At 31.0% G+C, this 13354-nt stretch overlaps 1 protein-coding gene and 1 long non-coding RNA gene across 2 annotated transcripts in view; one reads left to right on the forward strand and one right to left on the reverse strand.

Annotated features, from left to right (window-relative positions):
- Window positions 1–10429, reverse strand: part of LOC121126603 (uncharacterized) — a 50352-nt gene extending 39923 nt beyond the window's left edge. Inside the window, exon 1 of the mRNA XM_071892019.1 lies at window positions 9792–10429. Within this exon, the coding sequence (XP_071748120.1) occupies window positions 9792–9795 (4 nt within the window). The 5' untranslated portion in view covers window positions 9796–10429. The remainder of the gene's footprint in view (window positions 1–9791) is intronic.
- Window positions 2347–3467, forward strand: LOC139906726 (uncharacterized). Its single transcript, XR_011782535.1, has 3 exons — window positions 2347–3034; window positions 3087–3226; window positions 3289–3467. It is a non-coding gene; the product is annotated as an uncharacterized lncRNA (long non-coding RNA).
- Window positions 10430–13354: the final 2925 nt, after the last annotated feature.

Raw genomic sequence — 13354 nt, forward strand, 5'->3', positions numbered from 1 at the left:
AGTACTCGCTGTAATGTAGGAGTATTAATTAAGAAATGGAGTATTCAAAAGTAGACATATTTTATTTGGATTTTGCTGAATTAACCAATTTTGAATTAGGCATCCCAGTAGATAATATTTACTTTTATTTTTGATAATCACTACTCGATACTTCTAGACAGCTTCTTTGAATTTACTAAGTTAACATCATGTACTTTTTGATTTTTTTCCACAAATAGTAATCAACTGTGTATACATAAGTAATTTTCATTTTTTTATTTGAAAATATAAAATCAATTACTCGTTGGAAACCGGTAAATCCATTAGTAGCACCAAATGGGATCCTCTTGAATTGATAAAGCTTACCACACCTTCAAATGCTGTGAATTTATTATCTTTTCCTTCATTGGCTATCTAATGGTATGCACTTTTCAGATCTATAGTACTAAATGCAGAGTATTTCGCAATTCTGCTCAATAAATCGTCTATACATGTGAGTGGATAGGCATCCACAAGTGTATATATATTAACGGTTCGCAAAAAATCGATCACAAGACGTTTTTTATTACTATTATTTGTTGTTACTAGAACTTGAGCTCTCCAAGATGGCTTGCTTTCTTCAATGATTCCATCTTTAACATGCAGTGCACCTCAGACTCAATGAACCAATTATTGAGCTCAGTGTACCGCCATGATTTAATTGCTTTAGGTCTGCAATCAGACGTTAGGTTCCCAAAAAGAGTAGTGTTGAAGATATGGATAAATAATTGGAATAAAATTTTTCTAAATGTGTATAACTTCATTAATCTTTGTTTAAAATTGAAAACATGATAAATTCATTTAAAAAACAGTTTTTGAATCGAAATTATCAAAAATACTTACAGAAGTTTTATTAATCATACTTTTAATTTGTTGATTTTTTTAATAATGAAAAATGACTGAACAGTTATAGTCTAAAATTATTATAACTCAAGATATAACTAAAAGCAATTTACTGAGAGAAATACGGATATCAATTTTTTGATTATGCGCTCAAAGATGAATTAAATCTTTAGCCTCAATTTTATGTTGCGAATTTTGGCTCTGTAATCGTTCCATTGTGAAATTTAAGAAAAAAATAATTATTATTATTTGATTTGAGTAAAAGAAATCGTCTTGGAGTTGTGAAGGCGGAGCAATGAAGTAAAATACATAAAAACTTAAACAACTAACGGATCCTTACGCATTTGAATCGTTTTATAATATAGAAAAGTAGGAACGTGTGACGTCAATACATTTAAGGTCAACTTAAATTTAAAAGTCGGTAAAGATTGTTTAAGAGCGCTTAAGTTCACGTGAACTGCTGTGTTACCCCACTCTATGGTATACTTATAAATTTTTTTAATATCATAAATACCCAACGTCCGCTGACGTCCCCTTATATTAACAACCTCCGTAACTAAAACTTTGTAACTATATATTCTCTATAGAGTTGGTGTTAACGGGTGTTTCAGCGAAGGACCATTTGACCGAAAACTTATATTAACTTATATTATATATACGACTTCATATTTTAATTCATTTAAAAAAAAAATAGTATGATTAATAGTTATTGTTCATAAATATCAATTATTGAGTTTTCTTTTGAAGAAAAATATTTTATATTCATCAAATAACATTATATAAGCACAATACAGTAGTGGTTCACTGTAAAAGGATTGGGCGAAAAGATAGCAGACAAAATCGTTACCTTGTAAAATTTTCGTGTACATGATCTTATGAGACAAAATGATGTGGTTAATATCATCGTGCCGCAACATCATTGTAAGCAATAAAATTGAGAGTAATTTCATTGCATGACATTATTATCAAAACAAATTTCGTTGCAATTTATATTATATTTGGGCAATAAAATTATTGAATGATGAAGAAACTTGCCCTCAAATAACCCATTTGATATCCCCAGCGCACAGGTGAACCACTGGGCCACAAAGCATTTTGAAATCCAACACCGCTATGTTTATAGACATTTATAACCCTTTTATAATATGCTATTACACACTCCGAACCACAGGTTATGCAGGTGAATGGTTGGGACCCGCAGTAAAATTCCATTGTCGAGGATTCTCTAAGCATCAAACAATTCTTTTAATATCCAAAACCAACCCCGGCGCTCTGCTTGTACAGTTGAAGTATTATCCAGTTCTCCATTTTCTACCGCCAACGTATTTCTAAGCATCAAGGACCTCTTCGATTTTTAGAATGCACACTGGCCCATGGGTTATGTAGTTGAACTCTTGAGCCTGAGGTACATATGTTAAATTACTCAGTCGCCGCTTCCCTGAGCATCCAGAAACCCAAGGTTAATAGAAATACAAGGTTATACCATAGCTAAGGGTGATAATTTTGGTAAGAATACAAAAGCGTGCGAGGAGAAAAGAAGAATTACTTATGGCATCATTGATTAAATAATATACATCCTCTTCTATCAATCATGAACGTTATAATTCCCTCCTTTATTATTCAATATTAATATAATATGAGATGGTGATAGTCGATAGAGAACTGAATAAAATCCCAAAAATGACGTCGCCTTCTGTCTGGATTTATGAAAATGGTGGCCCAGGAATTTGGAAAATACTTACCGGATGAGAAACAGATCGTTTGTCGGATTTGTCGATATAAATGTCCCTTTAGTCCCCTGCCTAGAATTACACGCCACTCATTATCCTCATCTCATAACAAGAGTATGGATATTCATCTATAAAATCAATTTGACGATGAATACATCAAGTCAGACTTTAATTCTGATTTCACAAGGATGCTTATTGTATGTAATATAACCTTATCCATTGCTAATCATCTACGTTCAAAAAATTTATGGAGAAATACAAGGGTAAACATATCCCTTCCCGAGGAACCATCATTAAATTAATGGAGGATGTTGGTACTGATGTCATATATAGAAATACATATAAAAATGTTTTGAGTCATCCACACCAAATGATGATTAAGTTATCAGTAAAAAGTATTTACGAATATCGAAATGGAACTCTGAATTTTGTACTATCTCACAGTAAGTATTCAATTTTTTTTAAATCTAACCATAAAATATGATTCTATTTTAGCTAAACATATCAAGAATTATGATACACAACTCAGTAAAGGGCAAAAACAACTGCTTAAATGGTCACAACAACGGGGGTAGTAGCTTTGGATGGTTTGCAACTAGTTTGTCTGAGACTACTTACTTCGCTTTAAGACTTGGGTATGATAATTAGGTTTTCCAATATTACATAGTCAATAAATATTACTTTTTTATCACTAAAGGCTTAGCTATGGTTGATGGGCTCCAAGAAATGGTGTTCAGAAAACTCATAAAAGGCAAAAACAACTGTTTAAATGGTCACAACAACGAGGGTAGTTACATTGGGTGTTGCATTATAATTAACAATTGTGTATATCCATCATGATAATAGTATGTTGTTATATAAGCATACCTAAATAACGGGGAAAATCTTTTTGATGCTCTTAATAGGGAGTAATATCGCCGGACATTACTACATAATTAGCTTTTGCTCTAAATCTTTACGATGAATTTATTTATAAAAAATTTTTATTAGTATATTTATTGTCTAATTTTATGATTTTGACATTTACTTTATTATTAATAATTAGTTAGATCTCATCGGTAGAGATATATCTATCCTGTGCACAATTGTATATAGCAACTTCCACATGAAGAAGAGGGGTGATTATCTTTTGATTAAACTCCACGTCTCGCTTGTGTATTGCAACCTAAAGTTATGACATATTTAACTGAATTCCGATGTCAGAACAAGAAAATATTATTTGGATCAATCTATTATTTCAATATTCTGTATTTATAATTTATTGTTATTATTAGTTATATGATTCCAATTGTTTAATTTTGTATATTTAACATAAATGTATGATGGTTTATTTTTTAGTATGTAGATTATATTTAATTTAAGCCTTCTTTTTTAAACTTTGAGCTTCAAATATATTTCAAATACTCTACTTTGTCGTTTCATTAGCTATTATTCTGAGAATAAGGTTCATAATGAATTACAATTTCATGGAGTGTGACGTTTTAAAATCTACTGTAACGGATAAAAAACGTCGAAGTCAATTATACGTAGTATATCTTCATTAAACATTTTGCTAATAAATACATTAGTTATACTCTCAAAAATCATAATAAAGCAGGCAGATGATAATCACATCAGTATTTTAAACAATGATACCGTATGTCTTTTTCCCCCCCTCCTCCTCGCACGCGTTTTTCTCTACAATATTATCAACTATAACCATAGCTAAGGGTGATCATTTTAGTAAGAATAGAAAAGCGTGCAAGGAGAAAAGAAGAATTACTTATGGCATAATTGATTAAATAATATACATCTTCTCCTATCAATCATGAACGTTATCATTCCCGCCTTTATTATTCAATATTAATATAATATGAGATGGTGATAGTCGATAGAGAACTGAATAAAATCCCCAAAATGACGTCGTCTTCTGTCTGGATTTATGAAAATGGAGGCCCAGGAATTTGGAAAATACTTACTGGATGAGAAACAGATGGTTTGTCAGATTTGTCGACATAAATGTGCCTTTAGTCCCCTGTCTAGAATTACACGCCACTCATTATCCTCATCTCATAACAAGAGTATGGATATTCATCTAAAAATCAATTTGACGATGAATACATCAAGTCAGACTTTAACTTTGATCTCACAACGATGCTTATTGCATGTAATATAACCTTATCCATTGCTAATCATCTACGTTCAAAAAATTTATGGAGAAATATAAGGGTAAACATATCCCTTCCCGAGGAACCATCATTAAATTAATGGAGGATGTTGGTACTGATGTCATGATTGAAATACATATAAAAATGTTTTGAGTCATCCACACCAAATGATGATCAAGTTATCAGTAAAAAGTATTTACGAATATCGAGATGGAACTCTGAATTTTGTACTATGTCACAGTAAGTATTCAATTTTTTTTTAAATCTAACCATAAAATATGATTCTATTTTAGCTAAACATATCAAGAACTATGATACACAACTCATTAAATAGTAAAAACAACTGCTTAAATGGTCACAACAACGGGGGTAGTAGCTTTGGATGGTTCGCAACTAGTTTGTCTGAGACTAGTTTCTTCAGTTAAAGACTTGGGTATGATCATTAGGTTTTCCAATATTACATAGTCAATAAATATTACTTTTTTATCACTGAAGGATTAGCTATGGTTGATAAGCTCCAAGAAATGGTGTTCAGAAAACTTATAAAAGGCAAAAACAACTGCTTAAATGGTCACAACAACGGGGGTAGTTGCATTGGGTGTAGCATTATAATTACCAATTGTATATATATGTTGTTATATAAGCATAAATAGCGGATAAAAAAATCTTTTTTGATGCTCTTAATAAGGAGTAATATCGCCGGACATTACTACATAATTAGCTATTGCTCTAAATCTTTACGATGAATTTATTTATAACATTTTTTTATTAGTATATTTATTGTCTAATTTTATGATTTTGACATTTACTTTATTATTAATAATTAGTTAGATCTCATCGGTAGAGATATATCTATCCTGTGCACAATTGTATATAGCAACTTCCACATGAAGAAGAGAGGTGATTATCTTTTTGATTAAACTCCACGTCTCGCTTGTGTATTGCAACCTAAAGTTATGACATATTTAACTGTATTCCGATGTTAAAACAAGAAAAAATTATCTGGATCAATCTATTATTTCAATATTATGTATTTATAATTTATTATTATTAATAGTTATATGATTTTAATTGTTTAATTTTGTATATTTAACTTAAATGTTTAATGGTTTATTTTTTAGTATGTAGATTATATTTAATTAAAGCCATCTTTTTTAAACTTTGAGCTTCAAATATATTTCAAATACTCTACTTTGTCGTTTCATTAGCTATTATTCTGAGAATAAGGTTCATAATGAATTACAATTTCATGGAGTGTGACGTTTTCAAATCTACTGTAACGGATAAAAAACGTCGAAGTCAATTATACGTAGTATATCTTCATTAAACATTTTGCTAATAAATACATTCGTTATACCCTCAAAAATCATAATAAAGCAGGCAGCTGATAATCACATCAGTATTTTAAACAATGATACCATATGTCTTTTCCCCCCCTCCTCCTTGCACGCGTTTTTCTCTACAATATTATCAACTATAACCATAGTGCATCTGCAAATGAAGTTTGACTTCCACACGTATTTTAATAGTGACGTCATAAAATATGATTGATTGCGTGTTTTGTCAAAATCGGTCTGTCAGTTAGTACGATACATCAAATTGAAAATTCTAGCAACCCAATTACATGATGGTCTAACCTTGTAATTTTATTAACCTTCCCAAAAGCCCTTCTAATATCCAAAAATGCACCCCGCTCTCAGATTGTGCAGGATCCAAAGGTAGTTTAAACTCTACTGGCGTCACGTTTCTAAGAAACAAGGACCCCTACTAATATGCTATAACTAAGGTGATAATTTTGGTAAGAATACAAAAGCTTGCCAGGAGAAGAAATACTTATGACATCATTGATTAAATAATATACATCTTCTTCTATCAAGAACGTTATCATTCCCGCCTTTATTATTCAATATTAATATGATATTAAATGCTGATAGTCTATAGAGAACAGAATAAAAAGCCTAAAATGACGTCGCCTTCTGTCTGGATTTCTGAAAATGGAGGCCCAGGAATTTGAAAAATACTTACTGGATGAGAAACATGGCTTGTCGGATTTATTGATATAAATGGGCCTGTAGTCCCCTGTCTAGAATTACACGCCACTCATTATCCTCATCTCATAACAAGAGTATGGATATTCATCTATAAAATCAAATTAATGATGAATACATCAAGTCAGACTTTAACTCTGATCTCACAAAGATGCTTATTGTATGTAATATACCTTAATCCATTACTGATCAGCCTTCATTCAAAAAATTTATGGAGAAATACACGGGTACATTCTTCCCTTACCGAGGAACTATCATTAATAAATGTAGGATGTTGGTAATGATGTCATTTATAGAAATACTCCCATTGTAAATTGTGAAGTTGAGATAATTTTCAGCATGTTTTGAGTCATCCACACGAAATTACTAAAGTATTCATTTTTTTAAAAATCGAATCATAAAATATGATTCTATTTTAGCTACAATTATCAAGAATTATGATACACAACTCATTAAATAGCAAAAACAAGTGCTTAAATGGTCACAACAACGGGGTTAGTAGCTTTGGATAGTTTGCAACTAGTTGGTCTGATATTAGTTTATTTACTTGACTTGGGTATGATTATTAGGTTTTCCAATATTACATAGTCAATAAATATTACTTTTTTATCACTTAAGGATTAGCTATGGTTGATAACCTCCAAGAAAAGGTGTTCAGAAAACAAGGCAAAAACAACTGCTTAAATGGTAACAACAACGGGGGTAGTTAGATTGGGTGTATCATTATAATTAGCAATTGTGCGTATCTTCAGGATAACAGTATGCTGCTATACATGCATAAATAATGGAGGGGGGGGGATCTTTTTTGATGGCCATAATTAGGAGTAATATCCCCGGATATTACTAAATAATTAGCTTTTGTACTAAATCTTTAAGATAGATTTAATTCTAACATTTCTTTAATTAGTATATTTATTGTATAATTTTGACATTTACTTTATTATTAATATTTATTTAATCTCATCCGTTTAGATATATCTATCATATGCACAATTGTATATAGCAACTTCTACATCAGGAAAAAACAGTGATAATCTTTTTGATTAAACTCCACGTCTGGCTTGTGTTTAGCAACTTAAAGTTATGACATATTTAACTGAATTCATGTCAGAACAAGAAAATATTAATTGGATTATTCTGTATTTATAATTTATTGTTATTATTAGTTATATGATTACAATTGTTTAATTTTGTATATTTAACATAAATGTATGATGGTTTATTTTTTAGCATGTAGATTATGTTTAATTTAAGCCTTCTTTTTTAAACTGGGAACTTCAAATATATTTCGAAATACTCTACTTTGTCGTTTCATTAGTTAGTATTCTGAGAATATGGTTCATAATTAATTTCATGGAGTGTGACGTTTTCAAAAATAATGTAACGGATAATAAACGTCTAAGTATGCGTAGTATATCTTCATTAAACATTTTGTTAATAAATACTTTCGTTATACCCTGAAAAATCATAATAAAGCAGGCAGCTGATAATCACATCAGTATTTTAAACAATGTTACCATAAGTCTTTTTCCCCCCCCCTCTCCTTGCACAAATTTTTCTCTACAGAATTATCAACTTTAGCTCACACATCCTCGTCCTACGGCTTGTGCTCCATCTACTTCTACGTAAGTTCTTTGTTCTCCTTTGTGCAATATTTTGAGATGTATAAAGATGGATTGTATGGTTAAATAAATAACTGTTTTGAGATTAGAAAACGAAAACAGTTGGTAGATTTTCCTTTTTTCTTCTTCTTTTTTCCTTCATTATTTAAATACTTCTTGTACAAACTCTCTCTAATTCCGTTTACCTTGGTAATATTAAATATAATTAATTTTATTAGTAAAATGCCCTAAAAAAGTTCCCCCTCCTACTGGATTACATTTAATTGGATCTCCATCTATCTATTTCCCCTCCGAGTGCATATTTTTCAATTTGGATATCCTAGCAACACTCCTTCTGATTCTCTCTTCATATTCTGTTCAAGGGATCTCGCCTCTGTGTGCCTCACTCGGTAGATCTCATCTTCTTTAAAGGAAGGATCGTGCATTGTACAGATGATCCTTCCCTTTCAAGGTGTGTGATAATAACTTTTGACATAGTGAATCATTGCCTCTATGTTCAAAAATACATAAATTCCCCCAAATCTTCTACGGAAAAATCGTATACTGCTATAAGAATTAACGAATTCCATAAAAAGACAGAATAATCTATTGAGAGCCCAAGTGAGAATCAGAAAAAGTTCTCATCGTCATACTCATACTCTTTCATTGAAATTCTGAAGTTATTTAGTTCTTAAGTAAACTCTGATTCGATTCTTACTCTAAGAGAAATATTTCATTTAGAAGAGTCCTTTGGTTTTGTTGATGTATTTAACACACAAATAACTTATCTTAATCACAATTCCATTTATACAGTGGAGTTTGTGATGTATAATCTATATGGATAATTATTTATATAACCTGGACCCTTGATTTCTTTATTACATGTGTCCCTCGTTTGTAATTGGAAAACGAGTAGAAGATAAATCTAGACTCCTTAAGATAATGTGCCTTTCTATTCTCGATAGTTTTGTCTACATTGCCAATACATATTCTATTCTGCTAATAAGTATATTTATTTCTGTATAAAAATGTCTCATTTCATTTTGTATATGTATAGTGTCACTAATAATTTGTTGATTCTACTTGTTTTATTTTATATTATTAACTTCTATGTCGTATCATTTGTCATTTTAAATTTGTCTGATTCTCTGTTTATGTTATAATTAATATAATTCTTTTTTAAGTTGTATTTTTTTTTTTTTAAATTTAACCATACTTTTTTCACTTACTATTATAGGCATACATTATAATAATTAAATAAATTATCTTAATAATACTCACTATTTCAATGTAACGATAAAGACGTCATACTTAGTGATAATTAATATCACAATATAATACGTGTTTCGTACCAATTGAAATGAAGTAAATAATAATTATATTTGAAATATTGAAATTCCCTACTCATCAAAAATTGATCTCTTCAATGTTGCAATCTTTTAATCTCCTTTGTAAGGAAGAAGTCGAATATGCCCTCTTGAGATGGATGATCAAGGTAGAAGTATTTTTCTTCGATTTACTCTATCTGGCTTTTGGTCACATCTGAAGAGTTTTCGTATTTTCGTCTCATCAAAAATATAAGCCCTCAGTTTCGCAATTATAAGTTCAGTTGGGTCTGGATTTACGGACAATGAAGAACAACTTCCTGAATTGTCTCAAAGGGATTCTTAGATTCAAATAGTTTGCAAGGTGTTCGTCTAACATCCGTTTCTTCGTGTATGCTCCATGGATTCGAACCTGTAGATGTGGAATTTATTGAAGATAATTTTAAGTATGTTTAGTGTATTTGAAGTATTATAGGATGAAGACGGATTTTATTTCTACGTGTTAGTCAATATTTTTTGATTACTCATTTTATAACATATCATATTAACAACTTTAAGGGAAGAAATTTAGAAATTTCGACAACTTTTTATATTAATTGTTCTAGTATAATTTGAAATAAAGGAGATTCTAATTTCTATAGTAGAATCACGTGATATTCTATCCTCCAAAACCGTATCTTTAATCAACAGTACCATGTCTCGCTCCCGCTTTTTACATGAACTCGCTCGATGCCCATCCCTAGTTATTTATGATGTTAAATAGAAATTTATATACTTAGAAATCTATTATGTTTGTATTATACATGTATTCGTTTTCATTAATTGGACTAATGAAGTATTATACATATCCGATTTTAAGGGATGGATTGTGTACATCCCGTGGGCCGGAGTTTATCATAGTATATTAGAAGAGATCCTTGGTAATGAGAAACGTGGCTCTGATAGAGTTTATAGGGCCCATTGGCCCAGCACTTTCCTGCTAAACCTGATGGCCGGGGTTTATTTTGGATATAAGAAGGGTTCCTTGATACTTAAGAAAGCGGCAGCCGAAGGATTTAAACTGTCTCGTGGTACAGTAGCTCATGCATACAGCCCGTGGTCCGAGATGTACTATTGCATATTAGAAAGTATCCTTGATACTTGAAAACGCTTCGGTGGTAGATTCGAACCACATACTACTATATTGTGTTTATAAAATGATTAATCAAAATATAAATATTTTTCTGCAAAAGAGCACTAATTAATTTACCTATCTGACATTTATAGTATTTCAACAATACCTATTAATTATACGATTATTTTAAATGGAATTAAAATATGCAATCATATATATATCAAAAAAATTAATATCATCTTTCGCCTATTGACCCAAATAGTCCTTCGGCGAAATATCCGTTCGGTAAACCGTGTCATCAGGTTATTTTTACTGCGGGCCTGATAACTGAAAGAATGACGAGCGCGGCCGCATTATCGTTCAGTTCAATACTTTTAAGGGAGAACGGAAAGCTCTGGGGGAAAAAAAAAAAAAATTAGTTTAGCATTCAGTTGTAATCATGGGTGAGTTGTGTGTAATGAACAAAAAAAAACAACATGTTTATATAATAAAAAGTTACCAAGGAAGAGAAATTAGAAAAATATAGTTACTTCAAACAGACCTGAATCTCACAAACTAAGCAGCAAAAAGAGTTAGTGAGATTTGTGAAACTGACATTTGGCTTTCAAGATATAGTCAATTTTGATTTGGAATTGCTGCATCCAATCAAGAAAATTGTTTTCATATGTTCATCGGTTTGATCACGTTTGATGTGCTGACTTCACATAATACATTTTTGAAAATGTTTGTTTAGACATAAGTTGTTCGAAACAATGATTCCATACCAACCGCAAAGTTCTTCAGTTTCGAATAGTCATCAAGCAAGCAGCTGTACACTACAGCAAGTTTTCTTTAAAAAACTCTTCTTTTTTTTGCAAATTAATGATGGCCAACTCTAGTACGACTGACACATCATCAAGGTTGTAATCGAAAGGATTCCAGAACATAAGGATGTCACTCTTAATTCTAGCAAGATCGGAAAAACTATTCAAAAAAATGTTCCTTCAAGTTATAAATTATCTTCGACAATTGTAGCGCAAAGCTCATTGAATAGTGAAAAGTTTTTTTTTCTCCAATTGTGCATCTAACAATGACAGGTTTCTCCAAAATCCACTCATGATTCGATAAAGATCAAAGACGAGGTTATCCTTTCTCTGAAGTTGTAAGTTCAATTCATTCATGTGGTATATAATGTCGACCAAAAATGGCAACTTCGAAAGCCAGGTAGGATATGATAGCTATTCTTTTTCAGTGAAAAAAAACAACAATATTTACATATATAGTATATAACAATACCTCAGCTGAGCCCCTCACAGGTATGCGATAAGGCCACTCACAGAAATCTGAATCAATTTTTTTCAAGAAAAGCTTGGAACAGACGGTAATTGAGTGTATGTACCAGAGTCAAGTTGACAGCAGAAACGACTGATTTCAATACACAAGATACATCTAAGAGTTTCCCACAGAGGGTATGCACAGAGCACCCGGAATACTTCCATCTGAGTCCTGATATGCCTAACCAGATCCTTACTTACTCCAACCATGTTGTTCTTCTATCAACTTTAACACCTTGAAGGTGATTCCAATGAAGACTATTAGAGAGGGGAGGGGTAGTCAAAAAGATTAGATTAGAGGTCATTCTTCGACTCAAAAGCAGCAACAATTCTGTACAGAGCTTTGTTGAAGTTTTCTTAACTGTGTATCTGGATAACCTAAAAAATCTAAAATGTATAGGATATGTTCTAGAACAATCTGAAATTACAATAGAACAATAGTCCTTGTCTCTTCATAAACCTTCTTTCTTATGCAAACAGAACGAAATAGGCTGATTTACGTAGTTACTTGAATCTTCAAAGTTGTATATCTAGGACTGTGACTTCATAATTTCTAAGGATATCAATCCCATATTACGACAACCATAATAAGGCTCTTTAATCTATTTTTTTTTCCTAGTATGATACGATAACATTTGAAAATCTAACTACGTTTGTAATAATGATTTTGAGAGATATTTATAAAAGAATAAGAATAATACAACTCTAAATATTCTTTCTTTTCAGTTTAGAATGATCCGGCTCAAACTTCATTAATTTGTTAACAAATATTAATGTTAATTCCTTTGTCAAAGTTTAATTGCAATAGTTCATTTATTTGCTGAATAAATGCAAATACATATTTAATGACGACAGAAACGGCTAAAAAATATTCAATACTCATGCAATTATTTAATTTGATTAATTGCAGTACGTATGGTTGTGGTGAACTCTATGGGAAGGTTTCATGCCTTTGAAAATCTAAGATGCTTTATATTTCTCAATATATTATGCTAATGCTTATTTGTCAATTCATGTGTCTTGTCCAAAATTAATTATCTATCATGTCTAATGATATTATAATTGATAACGATGAATTAAGTGATTATCAATTCTTATATTCGAAGCGCTGTAACGTTTGTTTATTTTTCATTTATCTTAACATATATTATATTGGGGATAGATATTTTACTAGTTTATATAATTTTGGCATTTTTCCACTTTGTCACTTTTCCT

Source organism: Lepeophtheirus salmonis, chromosome 12 (genome assembly GCF_016086655.4).
Source record: "Lepeophtheirus salmonis chromosome 12, UVic_Lsal_1.4, whole genome shotgun sequence".
NCBI classification, from domain to species: domain Eukaryota; kingdom Metazoa; phylum Arthropoda; class Copepoda; order Siphonostomatoida; family Caligidae; genus Lepeophtheirus; species Lepeophtheirus salmonis.